Source organism: Sapajus apella, unplaced genomic scaffold, assembly GCF_009761245.1.
Source record: "Sapajus apella isolate SASKATOON/1434 unplaced genomic scaffold, GSC_monkey_1.0 scaffold22, whole genome shotgun sequence".
Taxonomy (NCBI): domain Eukaryota; kingdom Metazoa; phylum Chordata; class Mammalia; order Primates; family Cebidae; genus Sapajus; species Sapajus apella.
Window position 1 is genome coordinate 27,096,865 of NW_022436962.1, and position 18,775 is coordinate 27,115,639.

The 18,775-nt window shown below is 36.7% G+C and overlaps 1 protein-coding gene across 1 annotated transcript in view; it reads left to right on the forward strand.

Moving 5' to 3' along the window:
- DNAH14 (dynein axonemal heavy chain 14) overlaps nt 1–18,775 on the forward strand; it is a 403,573-nt gene that overhangs the window by 217,491 nt on the left and 167,307 nt on the right. The window contains exon 39 of the mRNA XM_032289400.1: nt 18,065–18,155. Coding sequence (XP_032145291.1) covers nt 18,065–18,155 — 91 coding nt within the window. The remainder of the gene's footprint in view (nt 1–18,064; nt 18,156–18,775) is intronic.

An 18,775-nucleotide genomic window follows, 5' to 3' on the forward strand; every position in this document is an offset into this window, starting at 1 on the left:
TCCCATCTTTAAGGATTTATCCACCTGTCGACTTTGTAGTTGCTGGCTTTCAGATTGGGTCTCAAATCTTTCAGATTGACGTTCTGTTTGTTGATGATGAGGTTATTTCTGTTTCTTGGTTTTCCTTCTGACAGTCTGGCCCCTCTGCTGTAGGTCTGCTGAGGTTCACTCCAGGCCCTGCTTGCCTGGGGTTCACCTGCAGCAGCTGCTGAACAGTAAGGGTTGTTACCAGTTTTCTTCTTCTGCTATCTTTGTCCCAGAAGGATACCCGCCTAGTGTCAATCTGATCTCTCCTATATGAGGTGTATCTTTGGATATATAGGGGTCAGGGAGCTGCTTGAGGAGATGGTCTCTTCTTTATAGGAGCTCAAATGATAAGCTGTGAGCTCTGTTGTTCATTCAGAGCTGCTGGGCAGGTACATTTAGGTCTGCTGCAGCAGAACTCATAACCTGCTTTTTGTTCCCAGGTGCTCTGTCCCAGGGATTTAGGGCTTTATGAGTTTCCGTTATGCTGCTGCCTTCTCTTTTTTTTTTTTTTTTTTCCTTCAGAGCTGCCCTGCCCAGCAAGGAGGCAGCCTAGTCACCGTCTGCCTGTAGAGGCTTTGCTGAGCTGCTGTGGGCTCCACCCAGCTGCCGAGTGAACTTCCCTGCAGTCCCGTTTATATGGGTGTAGTTAGAACTGCTTTGGTGATGGTGGCCCACCTCTGTTGAGGCAGAGTCTCTCTGCAGTGGTGGGTTGCCTTGGCAATGGCGGGCTGCCTCAGCATTGGCTGACCACCTCCGTAATGGTGGGCTGCCTCAGTAATGGCGGACGCCCCTCCCCCACAGAGCTGGACCGTCCCGGGTTCAGCTGCGCTTGCTGTGAAACTCTCAATCCAGAGTTTCTGCTTGCTGTTCTTTTGTGGGGGTGGGACCAACTGAGCCTGATCGCCTGGCTCCCTGCCTCAGAGCCTTTTTTAAGTTGGTGTTCCAGTCCCCTGTTGAAGAGGTGCCGGGGTCTGTTTGTTTTCCCCTGCGGCCACTCACTGCACTGGCTTAAACAGCGGCACTGAGGTTTGTGGCACTTTTTTTTTTTTTTTTTTTTTTTTGCCCTGGAATCTACTGTCCTGGTTCCCTGCTCAGTCCCCTTTTTAAACAGACGAATGGGCGACTCTCCGTGGCTCCAATCACCAGCCAAAAGGGCACCCGGACCGGTGTATTTTGTATGGAGAACCAGAGAACCGCTGCTCCGGGGTGCTGACAAAGCAGCCACGCGGGGCAAAGCAGTGGCACCAGCCGGCACAGCCACGCTGGCCGAAACAGCCGCGCTGGCCGAAACAGCCGCACTGGTGACCTGAGGAGCTCCTCCGGCTGGGAATTTCCTAGTCTGTGGGCAATAAAAATGCGGCGTCCACTCACCCTCTGTGCTTTCACTGGGAACTGCAATCCTGAGCTGTTCCTAAACGGCCATCTTGGATCCTCCCTCCTTTTTTTTTTTTTTTTCCCTTTGGTGCCATGACTCTGATTCTTTACTCTGCTTGTCTGTGGCCAGCAAAAAGAAACAATTTTAATTATACTGACTTTATTATAGGCTTTACTATCTAGAATAATAGTCTCTATCAGAATTCTTTTCCAGGTTTCATTTCATAGTTGTTCTGCAACTTATATTTGTTTTCTATTTGATGCAAGAAATGTTCCAAGTTTTTTTTTTTTTTGAGTTCTCGAGTAGTAGAATCTTTATGTTGTTGCTGATTTTATTATTATATTGTCTTTTGTTGTGTTATAATTAGAAAATATTTTCCCTGATGTTTCTCTTATTTTTAGAATAGTTTAGCATTTGCTTAATAATATAAAACAATATTTGTATTTTTCTAGGCAAATTTATTCCATTTACATTTATTGGTTGTAACATATGTTTGGGCTTATTGCTATTTGTATTATATTGTTATTATTTTTTAATTATCCAGTGTGTGTTTTCTTTGCTTTGATTTCCTTTTTCCCTCTGATAATATGGAAGATCCATAGTCTATTTTGTTCTTCTTGGTGTTACTTTTATAGCTATGATTTCATATAATGCCATTAATTTTCCTTTTAGATGGTATTTATGACACTTTTATCATGTATGTAATCATGAAATTAGTATACTTTCACCTCTTCACACTTCTTTAAAATTTTCTACCACCTGATTTTTGCAAATTACATTGTTATTACTTTATTATTACTTTTTCTTCTTTGTTCTTGTTTTCTTCATTGTTTTAACTATAAATGGGCTCGTGATTATATTATTTCATTTTTCAATTTTAAGTAATTACTTGGAATCACCAGCACCCGGCTTTTAGATGAAAATGTTGACAAAAGCAAATGACTTCTCACCTTTTTTTCCACATCTGACTTTTCCAGATACTTTATTATATCATTATGACAGATTATAACACTGTATTCTTCACAATAGCCATGTTTTTAGAAATAAAGACTCATTATAAAGATGATAGTTCTTTATAAATTGAGCTATAAATGCAATGCAATTTTAGTCAGAATTTTATCATGTTTTGCTAAAACAGCCTTGTTGAGATATAATTCACGTTACAAAATTCACACATTCAAATGTACAGCAGCAATTTTTTAGTATATTCCCACAGTTGAACAACCATCAACATGACCTAATTTCAGAACATTCTCATTAACTCAAAAATAAACTTTCTAATCACTGGCATTCACTCCCCATTTCCAAATCACCATCTTCTCCCACGTCCCCAACACCAGCCTTAGGAAACCATTAATGTACTCTCTATCTTTATAGATTTTTTATTCTGAACATTTCATATAAATTAAATTACGTAATATGTAGTCTTTACAATTGGCTTCTTTGACATAGCATAATGTTTTCATATAACAATGCTCCCTTCCTTTTAGTTGCTGAATAATATTCCATTGTACTGATAAAGTTTTGTTCATCCTTTAGTTGAGGGAGACATGGGTGGTTTCTATTTTTTGCTATTATAAATAGTGTTTTTATGAACATACGCATTCTTGTGTGGACATAGGCTTTCATTTCCTATGTATATATACATCAAAGTAGAATTACTGGGTCACGTGGTCACTTTATGTTTACTATTTTGAGGAACTGCCAAACTATTTTCCATAGAGGCTGCCTTCTCCAGTTTCTCTACAGCCTCAAAACAATTGTTATTGTCTACTTCTTAAACTATAGCCAGTTAGTGGTTGTGCAGTAGTAAGTCATATCCTTCCATGTGTATTTGATTTGCATTTTCCTGATGGCTAATTATGTTGAGTGTATTTTTATGTTGCTATTGGTCATTTGTATATTTCCTTTGGAGAATGTCTGTTCAGAGGCTTGCCCATTTTTAATTGCTTATCTTTTAATTATTGAGTTTTAAGAGTTACCTATTCTGATATATGATTGGCAAATAGTTACTCTCATCTGTAGGTCATCATTATTTTCTTTGATAGAATTGTTTACAGGACAAAAGTTTTTAACTTTTTTCTTTTTTTATCATTTGTCTTTTTAGTATCATATTAAAAACCATGCATGACTGACAGTCACAAAAATTTATTTCTGTGTTTTCGGAGTTCTATTGTTTCAACTAATATGTAGGTCTTTGGTCCATTTTGAGTCCATTTTTGTGTGGGATGTAAATCAGGGATTCCCCCTCATTCTTTTGCATGTGGATATCCAGGTGTTCCACCAATATTTGTTGAAAAGACTGTTCTTTCCCTCCAACAAGTTATCTTGACACCCTTGTAAAAAAAAATCAATTGATCATAAATGCAAGGATTTATTTCTGGATTTTCTATTCTGTATCATTGATCTATATGTCTGTGTTTTTGTAAATACCACCCTTGATTGTTATAGCTTTGTGGTAAGTTTTGAATAGGGAAGTGAGTGATTTTTTTTTTAAGACCTTGACAAACTGTTTCCAAAGTGTATATGGAACATACATGGTCCATGACAATCCTGAATAAGAAAAAAAGAAAGGATTAGGGTGGTAAGACATACCACATATCAAGAGGTATTATAACATTAGAATAAAGCAGTGTGATATTGGTGCAGAAAAAATGGCAAGTATAAAATAGTATGTGCTTATAACATAATGTGAAAATATACAAAGAAAAAGCTGATAGAATTTAATGGAGAAATTGATAAATTTGCAATTATAGAGAGATTTTGTCACATCTTTCTCAGCAATTGATAAGCAATATGGCACAGTAGCTGTGACAAAATTCTTTGTACTAATAATTGTGTTTGAAATTGAAAGTGGAAAAATTATACTAAAAGTGGTACAAATCTATAAAATACCTTTGGATAAATGTAGAAGAAAGGAACTTGTCCTATGGAGAATGGGGCAGGGAAATCTATATAATTGAGAAAACTTGAATAAATGAAAGATGCACCACATTCTCATATGGAAGACTTCCATTACAAAAATACTAATCCCTATCAAATTAATGTAAACTATAATATCTTTCTAACTAAAATCCTAATGGATTTTTAAAAACTGACAAATAAGGGAGGCAGAGCAATGTGGCCAAATGAAAGCCTCCATAGATCATCCCTGCTTCCCCACAGGAACACAAAATTTAAGAAATATCTACAGAAAAATCCACCTTCATAAGAGTCAAAAATGAGGTATGTGATTATAGTACCTGGCTTTAATTTCATATGACTGAAAGGGGCACTGAAGAGGGTAAGAGAGACAGTCTCGAATTGCCAGTGTCATCCATCTGCCATCACCTGGCAGCAGCCACATGGTGTGGAGAAAGAATCTGTGCACTTGGGAGAGGGAGAGCATAGTGATTATGGGATTTTGTATTGGAACTCAGTGCTGCCAGCACCAGGCAGAACTCAGCCAATGCCCACGAAAGGAGTGCTGAGACCTGCCCTAGCCAGAGGGGAATTGCCCATTCCAGTGGTCAGAACTTGAATTTCAGCAAGCCTTGTCACTGTGGGCTAAAGGATTCTGAGGTCCTAAATAAACTTGACAGACAGTGTAGGCCATAAAGGACTACAACTCCTAGACAAGACCTACTGCTCTGATGGGCTTTTAGAGCCAGTGGACTTGGGGGGGCGTGAAGCCTAGTTTGACACCAACTGGGGTGGCAAAGGGAGTGCTTGCACCACATCTTTCCCAACCCCAGGCTATGCAGCTCACAGCACCAAAAGAGATTCCTTCACCGTGCTTGAGAAGAGAGGGAAGAGTAAAGAGAACTTTGTCTTGCAACTTAAATACCAACTCAGTCACAGTAGGATAGGGTACCAGGCAGAGCTGTGAGGCTCTAGCTTCTGGATGACATATCTAGGCACACCCTGAGACAGAAGAGAACCAAATGCCTTGAGGGCAAGGACCCAGTCCTGGCAGGATTTATTACCTACTGACTGACTAAAGTTTCCTTGGGCCCTAAATAAACAGCAGCAGTTAAAAAATAAATAAGTAAATTTTTAAAAAAAAAATTTTTTTTTTGAGACCGAGTTTCGCTCTTGTTACCCAGGCTGGAGTGCAGTGGTGCGATCTCAGCTCACCGCAACCTCCGCCTCCTGGGTTCAGGCAATTCTCCTGCCTCAGCCTCCTTAGTAGCTGGGATTACAGGCACACGCCATAAAAATATTTTTTAAAAATCAAAAAATACCAAATAAATAACCTAATGATACATCTTAAAGAACTAGAAAGGCAAGAGTGAACCAAACCCAAAATTAATAGAATAAAGATCTGAGCAGAAATAAATAAAATTGAACTGAAGAAAACTGTACACACTGGGGTCAGTTGGGGGGAAATAGGGGAGGGACGGTGCGGGGTGGGGAGCTGGGGAGAGATAGCAAGGGGAGAAATGCCAGATGTAGGTGATGGGGAGGAAGGCAGCAAATCACACTGCCACGTGTATACCTATGCAACAATTTTGCATGTTCTTCACATGTACCCCAAAACCTAAAATGCAATAAAATAAATAAATGGGGAAAGAAAAAAAAAAGATCAACAAAATGAAAAGTTGGTTTTTTGAAAAGATAAATTGTCAAACATTTACTCTAAGAATAAAAGACCCAAATATTTAAAATCAGAGATGAAAAGGAAGACACAACCATCAGTACTGCAGAAATTCAGAGGATCATTAGAGGTTACCCTGTGCAACTATATACCAGTAAGTTGGAAACTGTACAAGAAATGGATAAATTCCTGTACACAGACAACCTACCAAGACTGAATCATGACAAAACTGAATAGACCGGAAACAAGTAAAAAGATCAAATAATGTCTCCCAGCAAAGAGAAGCCCAGGAGCTGACGACTTCACTGCTGAATTTTTATCAAATATTTAAAGAACTAATACCAATCCTACTCAAACTATTCCAAAAAATATAGGAGGAAGGAATGCTTCCAAACTATAAGGCCAGTATTATACTAATACTAAAAGCAGACAAAGACACATCCGAAAACAAAACTACAGGCCCATATCCCTAGTGAAAATTGATGCAAAAACCCTCAATAAAATATCTGCAAACCTAACTCAACAACACATTAAGAAGATCAAGGAAGATCATTCATCATGACCAAATGTAATTTATCCCAAGGAATCAAGAATTGTTCAACATATGCAAATCAATCAGTGTGATACTGATTGATTTGATACATCACATCGACAGAATGAAAGACAAAAAACGTTATCATTTCAATTGATGCTGAACAAACATTTGATAAAATTCAACATTGCTTTATCATAAAAACCATCTAAAAACTGAAACATACCCCAACACAATAAAAGCCACATAGAACAGACCCACAGCTAGTATCGTACTGAATAGGGAAGAACTGAAAGCTTTTTCTCTAAGATCTGGAACAAAAAAAAAGTTGCCCTTTTCCACCACTGTTATTCACTGTTATTCAGCTCCTATCTAGAGCAATCAGACAAGTGAAGGGAATAAAGCCTATCCAGATTAGAAAAGAAGTCAAATTAAGATGATTTTATCTTATGCTTGGAAAAACTTAAAGACTCCATCAACAATTATTAGAACTGATAAATTCACTAGTTGTGGGATAAAATCAACATACAAAAATCAGTAGCATTTCTACATGCCAACAGTGAATAATCTGAAAAAATCAAAAGGTAATACCATTTACAATAGCCACACATGAAATTAAATACCTAGGAATTCATTTAACCAAAGAAGTGAAAGATGTTTACAATGAAGACTATGAAACATTGACAAAAGAAATATGACACAAAAATGGAAAGATATTTCGTGTTTATGGATTGCAAGAATCAATATTGTTACAATGTCCATACTACTCAAAGCAATCTATATCTTCATTACATCCTCTATCAAAATACCAATGACATATACAGAAATAGAAAAACAACCCTAAAATTTATACGGAGTTACAAAAGACCCAGAATAGCCAAAGCTATCCTGAGCAAAAGAACAAAACTGAAAGAATTACATTACCTAATTTAAATTCTACTACAGAGCTAGAGTAACCAAAACTGCATGGTACTGGCATAGAAACAGACATATTGACCAATGCAATAGAGTAGAAAACCTAAAAACAAATTCATCTACATCTATAGTGAACTCATTTTGATAAAGGCGCCAACAGCATGTTTGAGAAAAGACATTTACTTGAATAAATTTAGCTGAGAAAACTAGATATCTATATGCAGAAAAATGAAACTAAACCCCTGTCTCTTGCCATATACAAAAATCAAATAAAAAGGGATTAAAGACTTAAATCCAAGATCCCAACCTATGAAACTACTGAAAGAAAACATTGAGGACACTCTCCAGAACATTAGACTGGCAAAGGTTTCTTGAATATCCCACAAGCACAGAAAACCAAAGGAAAAAAATGGACAAATTAGATCACAACCAGTTAAAAAGCTTTTGCACAGCAAAGGAAACAATCAACAAAGTAAAGAGACAACACACTAAATGGGAGAAAATATTTGCAAACTATCCATCTAACATGGAATTAGTAACCAGGATATATAAGCAGCTCAAACAACTCTGTAGGAAAAAAAAAAAAAAAACTTAATTATCTGATTTAAATATGGGCAAAGATCAGAATAGACATTTCTCAAAAGAAGACATACAGATGGTAAATAGGTATGTGAAAAGGTGCTCAACATCATCGATCATCAGAGAAATACAAGTCAAAACTACAATGAAAGATTATCTCACCCAATAAATAAAATGGTATTTATCTCACACAATAAATAAAATGGTATTTATCCAAAGAGAGGCAATAACAAATGCTGGTGAGGATGTGGAGAAAAGGGAATACTTGTACATTGTTGCTGGGAATGTAAATTAGTACAACCACTATGGGGAACATTGTGGAGGTTCCCTAAAAAACTAAAAATAGAGCTACCATATGATCCAGCAATTCCACTGCTGGGTATATACACAAAAGAAAGGAAATCAGTATAATCAAGAGATACCTGCACTTTCATGTTTATTGCAGCACTATTCACTATAGCCATGTATTGGAAACAACCTAAGTATCCATCAACAGATAAATGAATAAAGACAATATGGTAGTTACACACAGTGGCTCACCAGTCAGCCAAAATAGAAATGAGATCCTGTCATTTACAACAACATGAATGGAACTGGAGGTCATTATTTAGGTGAAACAAGCCAGGCACAGAAAGACAAACTTTATATGTTCTCACTTATTTGCAGGAGCTAAAAATTAAGAAATTGAACTCATGGAGTTAGAGAGTACAATGATGGTTACCTCAGGCTGGGAAGGGTAGCATGGTGGGGTGGGGAATTGGCTAGTGAATACAAAAATATAGTTGGATACAATGAATAAGACCTAGTATTTACTAGCATGTCAGGGTTACTATAATTGATAATAATTAATTGTACATTTTTAGTAACTAAGAGTATAATTGGATTGTTTGTAACACAGGGATAAATCCATGAGGTGATGGAAGCCCCATTTACCTTGATGTGATTATTACACATTGTATGACTGTATCCAAATATCTCATGCATCTTATAAATATATACACCATATACCTACAAAAATTAAAAATAAAAAAATTTAAATGCAAAAAAATTAAAAATTAAAAAGCAGCTCCACCAGAATAAATAAGCAAATAAATAATTAACAAAAAACATATATATTTACAGTATACAACATGATGTTTTGATATATGTTTATATTGTGGAGTGATTACTACAATTAAGCTAATTAACATCACCTTACATAGCTATCTTTTTCAGTAAGAATATTTAAGATCTACTATTAGGAATTTTCAAGTATGTAATACTTTATTGTTAACTGTAGCCACTATGCTCTAGATCTCCAGAACTCACTTAGCCTGTCTAAATGAAACTTTATATTCTTTGACCAACATCCTCCATTTCCTCTCACCTCACCCTCAGCCCCTGGCAACCACCATTCTGCCCTCTACTTCAGTTAATTCAATTTTATTAGCTTCCACATATAAGTGAAATTATGCACTGTTTTTCTTTCTGTGCTCGGTTTATTTCACTTAACATAATGACCTCCAGGTTCATCCATGTCACAATTCACAGGATTTTCTCATATACATACATTTCCTATCAATTCATTCACTGATGGACCTGTAGGTTGATTCCATGTCTTGGCTATTGTGAATAATGCTTCAATGAACATGGGAGTATAGATCTCTCTTTGACTAATTCATTCCTTTGTGTATATAGCCAGTAAAGGGATTACTGGATCATTTGGCATTTCTGTTTTTAATTTTTTGAGGAATCTCCAGATTGTTTTTATAACATCTGATTTACATTTCCACCAACATAATAACAAGGGTTTCCTGTCTATGCATTGTCACCAACATTTGTTATCTTTTGTCTTTTTTATCATAGCCATTATAACAGCTATGAGATGATAGCTCATTGTAGTTTTAATTCACATTTCCCTAGTGAACATTTTCTCATATATCTATAGGCCATCTGTATGTCTTCTTTGGGATATATTTATTCAGGTCTTTTGTCCAATTTTTAATTGGATTATTTGTTTTCTTGCTATCAAGTTGTTTGGGTTCCTTGTAGATTTTGAATACTAACTGCTTATTAGACATATGGTTGGGAAATACTTTCTTCGATTTCATATGTTGCCTCTTCACTCTGTTGTTTCTTTTTCTGTGCAGAAGTTTTGTTTTTTTTTTATTGTAATTTAGGTTCTGGGGTACATGTGCAGATCATGCAGGATTGTTGCATAGGTACATACATGGCAAGGTGGTTTGCTGCCTTCATCCCCCCCATCACCTATATCTGGTATTTCTCCCCTCATTATCCCTCCCGACCCTCCCCACCTTCACTGTCCCTCCCCAGTCCCCCCACTGACTGCAGTGTGTGATGCTCCCTTCCCTGTGTCCACGTGTTCTAATTGTTTAACACCTGCCTATGAGTGATGACATATGGTGTTTGGTTTTCTGTTCTTGTGTCAGTTTGCTGAGAATTATGGTTTCCAGATTCATCCGTGTCCCTGTGAAGGATACGAACTCATCTTTTTTTATGACTGTGTAGTATTCCATGGCATATATGTACCACATTTTCTTTATCCAGTCTATCGATGATGGACATTTGGGTTGGTTCTAGGTCTTTGCTATTGTAAACAGTGCCTCAGTGAACATACAGGTTCATGTGTCTTTATAATAGAACAATTTATAATTCTTTGGGTATATACCCAGTAATGGAATTGCTAGGTCAAATGGAATTTCCATTTCTAGGTCCTTGTGGAATTGCCACACTGTCTTCCACAATGGTTGAACTAATTTATACTCCCACCAACAGTGTAAAAGTGTTCCTACTTCTCCACATCCTCTCCAGCATCTGTTGTCTCCAGATTTTTTAATGATCACCATTCTAACTGGTGTGAGATGGTATCTCAATGTGGTTTTGATTTGCATTTCTCTAATGACCAGTGATGATGAGCATTTTTTCATATGATTGTTGGCCTCATCGGTGTCTTCTTTTGTAAAGGGTCTGTTCATATCCTTTGCCCACTTTTGAATGGGTTTGTTTGTTTTTTGCTTGTAAATCTGTTTTAGTTCTTTGTAGATTCTGGATACTAGCCCTTTGTCAGATGGGTAGATTGCAAAAATTTTTTCCCATTTTATTGGTTACCAGTTCACTGTAATGATTGTTTCCTTTGCTATACAGAAGCTCTGGAGTTTAATTAGATCCCATTTGTCTATTTTGGCTTTTATTGCCGTTGCTTTTGGTGTTTTAGCCATGAAGTCCTTGGCAAGAAGCTTTTAAATTATTATATAATCCCATTTGTCTATTTTTTGCTTTTGTTGCCTTTGCTTTTTGGGTGACATTCAAAAAAATCATTGCCCAGACCAATGTCCTGGAGCTTTTCCTCTATGTTTTCTTCTGGCAGTTTTGTAGTGTTAGGTATTACCTTAAGTCTTTACTCTCTTTTCAGATGGTTTTTGTATAGATGTAAGATAAGTTCAGTTTCATTCTTCTGCATGTGGATATCCAGTTTTCCCATATTATTTATTGAAGAGGCTATTCTTTCCTCATTGTGTGTTCTTGGCAACTTTGTGGAAGACCAATTGACTATTAATGTGTGGAATTTTTTTTCTTTTTAATTGGGTGATATTATTTTAAGATTTATTTTTAAGTATAAGTATTTCAAGGGTTTGAAAAAATCTGGGCAGAAAATTACAGTACTTTAGAGTTCTAAAATATTTTAAATAAACTTTAGAACAAATCCAAACTGTAATCACAACAGGTACTGACACAAAAATAGAACCAAATGAAGTCCAGACACATATGCAAACATAAAAAGGAATTTTATAATACAACAAAAGTAATATTAAGTCCTTGATTCATCTTGAATTGATTTTTATATAAGGTGAGAGATGAGGATCCAGTTTCATTCTCCTACTTGTGGCTTGCCAGTTATCCCAGCACCATTTGTTGAGTAGGGTGTTCTTTCCCCACTTTATGTTTCTGTTTGTTTTGTCAAAGATCAGTTGACTATAAGTATTTGGCATTATTTCTGGGTTCTCTATTCTTTTCCATTGGCCTATGTGCCTATTTTTATAACAGTACCATGCTGTTTTGGTGACTATGGCCTTATAGTATACTTTGAAATCAAGTAATATGTTGCCTCTAGATTTGTTCTTTTTGCTTAGTCTTGCTTTGACTATGCGAGCTCTTTTTTTGTTCCATATGAATTTTAGGATTGTTTTATCTCTAGTTCTGTCAAGAATGATGGTGGTATTTTGATGGAAATTCTTTTGAATTTGTAGATTGATTTTGGCAGTACGGTCATTTTTACTGATTCTACTCATTCATGAGCATAGGATGTTTCCATTTGTTTGTGTTGTCTGTGATTTCTGTCTGCAGTGTTTTATAGTTTACCTTGTAGAGATCATTCACCTCATTGGTTAGATAAGTATTTTATTCCTAAGTATTTTATTTTATTTTTTGCAGCTATTGTTAAAAGGTGTTGAGTTCTTATTGGTCTTGATTTGATTTTCAGCTTGGTAACTGTTGATGTATAGAAGAGCTACTGATTTGTGTACATTAATTCTGTGTCCAGAAACTTTGCTGAATACTTTTATCATTTCTAGGAGTTTTCTGGAGGAGTCTTTAGGGTTTTCTAGGTAAACAATCATATCATCAGCAAACAGCAACAATTTGGCTTTCTCTTTACTGATTTGGATGCCCTTTATTTCTTTCTCTTGTCTGATTGCTCCGGCTAGGACTTCCAGTACTATGTTGAAGAGAAGTGGTGAGAGTGGGCATCCTTGTCTTGTGCCAGTTATCAGAGGGAATGCTTTCAACTTTTCCCCATTAAGTATTATATTGGCTGTGGGTTTGCCATAGATGGCTTTTATTACGTTGAGATATGTCCCTTGTATGCCAATTTTGCTGAGAGTTTTAATCATGAAATGATGCTGAATTTTGTTAAATGCTTTTTCTGCATCTATTGGGATGCAGAATTTGTTTTTAATTCTGTTTATGTGGTGTATCACATGTATTGACTTGCATATGTTAAAGCATCCCAGCATCCCTGGTATGAAACCCACTTAATCATGGCGGATTGCCATTTTGATATGTTGTTGGATTCAGTTAGTATTTTGCTGATGATTTTTGCACCTATGTTCAGCAGAGATATTGGTCTGTAGTTTTCTTTTTTGGTTATGTCCTTTGCTGGTTTTGTTATTAGGGTGATACTGGCTTCATAGAATGACCTAGGGAGGATTCCTTCTTTCTCTATATTGTAGAGTAGTGGCAATAGGATTGATACCAACTCTTCTTTGAATTCTGCTAAATGATCTGTGTGGTCCTGGATTTTTTTTTTTTTGTAATTTTTTAATTACCATTTTATTCTTGTTGTTTGTTATTGGTCTGTTGAGGGTATCTAACTCTTTTTTATTTAAGCTAAGAGGGTCCTATTTTTTCAGGAATTTATCCGTCTCCTCTAGGTTTTCTAGTAAAGGTGTTCATAGTAACCTTGAATGATCTTTTATATTTCTGTGGTGTGAGTTGTAATATCTTTCCTTTCATTTCTAATTGAGCTTATTTGGATTTTCTCTCTTCTTTTCTTGATTAATCTTGCTAATGGTCTATCAATTTTACTTATCTTTTCAAAGAACCAGCTTTTTGTTTCATTTATCTTTTGTATTTTTTTGTTTCAATTTCATTTAGTTCTGCCCTGATCTTGGTTATTTTCTTTCTTCTGCTCGGTTTGGGTTTGGTTTGTTTTTGTTTCTCTAGTTCCTTGAAGTGTGATCTTAGAATGTCAGTTTGTGCACTTTCAGTCTTTTTGATGTAAGTGTTTAGAGCTATAAACTTTCCTCTTAGCTAATTGCCTTTACTGTATCCCAGAGGTTTTGATAGGTTGTGTCACACTACTGTCATTCAGTTCAAATAATTTTTTAATTTTCATCTTGATTTCATTTTTGACCCAATGATCATTCAGGAGCAGGTTATTTAATTTTCATGTATTTGCATGGTTTTGATGGTTCCTTTTGAAGTTAATTTCCAGTTTCATTCCACTGTGGTCTGAGAGAGTGCTTGATATAATTTCAATTTTCTTAAATTTATTGAGGTCCATTTTATGGTCTATCATGTGGTCTATCTTGAAGAAATTTCCGTGCACTGATGAATAGAATTTATATTCTGCAGTGGTTGGGTAGAATGTTCTATAAATATCTGTTAAGTCCATTTGTTCCAGGGTATAGTTTATATCCATTGTTTCTTTGTTGACTTTCTGTCTGATGACCTGTCTAGTGCTGTCAGTGAAGCATTGAAGTCCCCCACTATTATTGTGTTGCTGTCTATCTCATTTCTTAGGTCTGTTAGTAATTGTTTTATAAATTTGGCAGCTTCAGTGTTAAATGCATATATATTTAGGATTGTGATATTTTCCTGTTAGACAAGGCCTTTTATCATTATATAATGTCTCTCTTTGTCTTTTTTAGCTGCTGTTGCTTTAAAATTTGTTTTGTCTGATATAAGAATAGCTATTCCTGCTCACTTTGGTTACCCATTTGCATGGAATGTCTTTTTCCACCCTTTTACTTTAAGTTTATGTGAGTTCTTATGTGTTAGGTGAGTCTCTTGAAGGCAGCAAATGGTTGGTGAATTCTTATCCATTTTGCAATTCTGTATCTTTTAAGTGGAGCATTTAAGTTATTTACATTCAATGCTAGTATTGAGATTCCATTCATTGTACTATTTGTTGCCTGTATGCTTGGGTTTTGTTTGTTTGTTTGTTTTGTTAATTGTTTTGTTTTATAGGTCCTGTGAGATTTATGTTTTAAAGAGGTTCTGTTTTGATGTGTTTCTAGGATTTGTTTCAAGATTTAGAGCTCCTTTTAGAAGTTATCGTAGTCCTAGCTTGGTAGTGGTAAATTCTCTCAGCATTTGTTTTTCTAAAAACAATTGTATCTTTCCCTCATTTATGAAACTTAGTTTCACTGAATACAGAATTTTTGGCTGATAATTGTTTTGTTTAAGTAGGCCGAAAATAGGGTTCAATTCCTTCTAGCTTGTAGAGTTTCTGCTGAGAAGTCTGCTGTTAATCTGGTAGGTTTTCCTTTATAGGTTACCCGGGTTTGTTTGTTTGTTTGTTTGTTTGTTTTGCCTCACAGCGCTTAAGATTCTTCCCTTCATCTTAACTTTAGATATTCTGATTACAATGTGCCCAAGCAATGATCCTTTTGTGATGAATTTCCCAGGTGTTCATTGAGCTTCTTGTATTTGGATGTCTAGGTGTCTAGCAAGGCCAGGGATGTTTTTCTTGATTATTCCCCCAAATATGTTTTCTAAACTTAGATTTCTCTTCTTCCTCAAGAATGCCACTTATTCCTAGTTTTGGTCATTTAACATAATCCCAGACTTCTTAGAGGCTTTGTTCATATTTTCTTTTCTTTTTTTGTCTTTGTTGGATTGGGCTAATTCAAAAATCTTGTCTTTGAGGTTTGAAGTTCTTCCTTCTGCTTATTCAATTCTATTGCTGAGACTTTCAAGAGAATTTTGCATTTCTGTAAGTGCATCCACTGTTTCCTAACATTTTGATTGTTTTTTATTTATGCTATCTATTTCATTAAAAATTTCTCCCCTTCTTTCTTGTATTATTTTTTGACTTCCTTAAATTGGGCTTCCCCTTTCTCTGGTGCCTCCCTCATTAGCTTAATAACTAACCTGAATTCTTTTTCAGGTAAATAGGGATTTCTTCTTGGTTTGGATTAATTGCTGGTGAGCTAGTGTTATTTTGGGGGGGCTGTGAAAGAACCTTGTTTTGTCATACTACCAGAGTTGGTTTTCTGGTTCCTTCTCATTTGGGTAGGCTCTGTCAGAGGGAAGGTCTAGAACTCAAGGCTGTTGTTCAGATTCTTTTGTCCCACAGGGTGTTCCCTTGATGCAGTACTCTCCCCCTTTTCCCAGGGATGTGGCTTGCTGAAAGCCAAGCTATAGAGATTGTTATCTCTCTTCTGGATCTAGCCACCCAGCAAGTCTACCAGGCTCCAGGCTGGTACTGGTGGTTGTCTCCACAAAGTCCTATGATGTGAACCATCTGTCAGTCTCTCAGCCATGATTGTTGGCCTCCTGCTGGGAGGTGGCACTTTCAAAAGAGCATCAGCTGTAGTAATAAGGGGAGGAACAGGCAGTGGGTGGGGCCCTAGAACTCCCAAGAGTATATGCCCTTTGTCTTCAGTTTACCAGGGTGGGTAGGGAAGGACAGTTAGGTGGGGACCAGGCTAGGTGTGTCTGAGCTCAGACTCTCATTGGGCAGGTCTTGCTGTGGCTGCTGTGGGGTATAGGGGTATGGTTCCCAGGTCAATTGACTTATGTTCCTAGGAGGATTATAGCTGCCTCTCTTGTGTCATGCAGGTTGTCAGGGACGTTGGGGAAAGCCAGCAGTCACAGGCCTCACACAGCTCCCATACAACCCAAAGGGCTGATCTCACTCCCACCATGCCTCCCACAACAGCACCGAGTCTGTTGCCAGGCAGTGGTTGAGCAGGGCTGAGAACTTGCCCCACCTCTCAGCTGCAAAATCAAGTAGGACTTTTGTGCTTCCTCCACCTATGGAGTCTGTACACCAGATTCATGCCATCCCCTGAGTTCTGGCCATGAGACTTCCTGATCTGTTCAAATTGTTACAAAGTTCAGCTGAAGGTTTTCTTCTCCCTGTGACCTTTTCCCAGTGCCTCTTGTCAGCCCTCCCCAAGGACCCCTGTGAGGCAAGGCAGAAATGGCTTGCCAGGGGACCCAGTGAGCCCACAGGGATTTTCCTGCTGCTTCCTCTACCCCTGTATTTCGCTCAGCTCTCTAAGTTGACTAAGCTCCAGGTAAGGTCACACAACCCATGCAGATCTTCTTCCATGATCTAGACCTTCAGGTTCCCCAGTGAGGGTGTGTGTTCAGAGACAGGTGATCTGTCTTTGCCACTTCCACAGTTTGGGTATTCACAGTATTTTGGATGTCTCCCCAGTCCTGCAGGAGCAATCTACTTCATTCAAAGGGTCTGTGGGTTCTCTCAGCTTTCCTGATTTATTCTTGCAGTCGTTCTGGAGCAAAAGTTCACGAGGTTAGCCTCCACATGCTTCTCTATCCATCCAAGTGGGAGCTTCAATCTAATCCTGCCTCCATCTGCCACAATCTCTACAAGCCAAAACAATTTATTTAGAGAAAGAAATGCACTAAAGCATAATGATGGATATCCAAGCATGTTAATTACTTTTATAATAGGAATAATAATTGGAAAAAGCCTAGGACTTGCTTACCTTTCTGATGAGGCTGGAAATTAGTAGGAACTGATTACTAGTTGCTGTATTGCTAGGGCCTGGTTGAAACATAAGCACCTTTGTCTCTCTCTTTAAAACCTACACTGTGCCCCAGCACAGCTCTATTGTTTGGTTTTCTCCCTGACTACTCCTGAAGGTTAAGGAAACCAATGCCAATAAGGTGATGACATACTACTCAGCTCTTTTTGAGAGATGAATAATTAAGCCTCCCCACCTCAAGATAATAAGGAGTTAAGTATATACATACATCAGAATTTCTCAAAGGTTGATATAAAAATAGTCTATATGAGAATAACTCAGGATTATTTCATTTTCATTAAAAGTGAAAAATTCTGGGCTTCATCCCAAACGTATTCAATTAGAATCTCCAAGGATGAGGTGTTACAATCTGTAATTTAACAAATTGCAGGTAATACCATGTATTCTAGAACTGATGTGAAGGAAAGTCTAGAAAACATAAACACCAAAATTTCTACGGTGATTGTCTGTAGGCGATAGAAATTCAAGGAACTTTTGCTTTCTTCTTTGTGCTTTTCTGTTTTATTTTATATCCTACAATAAGCACGTACTGTCTTTGCAGGGGGAGAAAGAAATTAAAGTAAAATCGTTTTCTAAAAGTAAATAAACTATAGTAACAAGTCAGTTACATTAGACTACGCTGCTTATATGTTGGTATTTTCAGTTACAGAACTCTCTTCCTTTTATATTTTTATCACTCAAGAAAGCATATTGGCATATAGTCCATTATAGTTGAAAAGTTATCAAATAAAAATTTAAACATTATTGATTACATATTTTAGGTTTTCAAACTTGATTCTTCTGATACAACAGATACTGCTGATAATATTTTCGAGGAGTTAGAGAAAGATGTTAAAATTCCAGAAAATAACAGTAAGTGTTATAAAATTCAAGAACTAATATAGAAGAAAAATTCTGAACCAATATGAGTTATATTTATATATTTAAACATGTTTTTTACTGGTAATATTTTGTTCCTATACCATTTATTTGTATGTTTTTTTTAAATTTGTATAGTACCACATATTATATTACAATGTGCATATATATATATATATATATATAATTACGTTATGTAAGCACTATAGCTTAAATAGTCCTTCAGTTTATAAAAGAACCAAGTAGATATTAAAGGTTGAAATAAATAATGATGTGAGAAGCAGCAGCAGCAACCTACAATTTGCCACCGGTATTGCCTCCGAAGTGGGACTCCAAACAATTTGTACTTTTCCAGATCAAAGGACACAGCCCAAGCAGATCCATCTAAAATGAACTGCACACCTATAATATGCCAGACACTTTACTGTGTGCCAGTGGGCTAAAATGTGTATATGACCTTGTCAGTCTACTAGAGGAGCACTGACCATTGCTTTCCCCACTCCAGGTTGAACCCCATATCAACACATCCACCATTAGTACATTTATGATCCAGATTCTGAAAGAAACTTCTGCTTCTGCTTCTACTGTGCTGAATTTTTATGTGTTATTTTTGG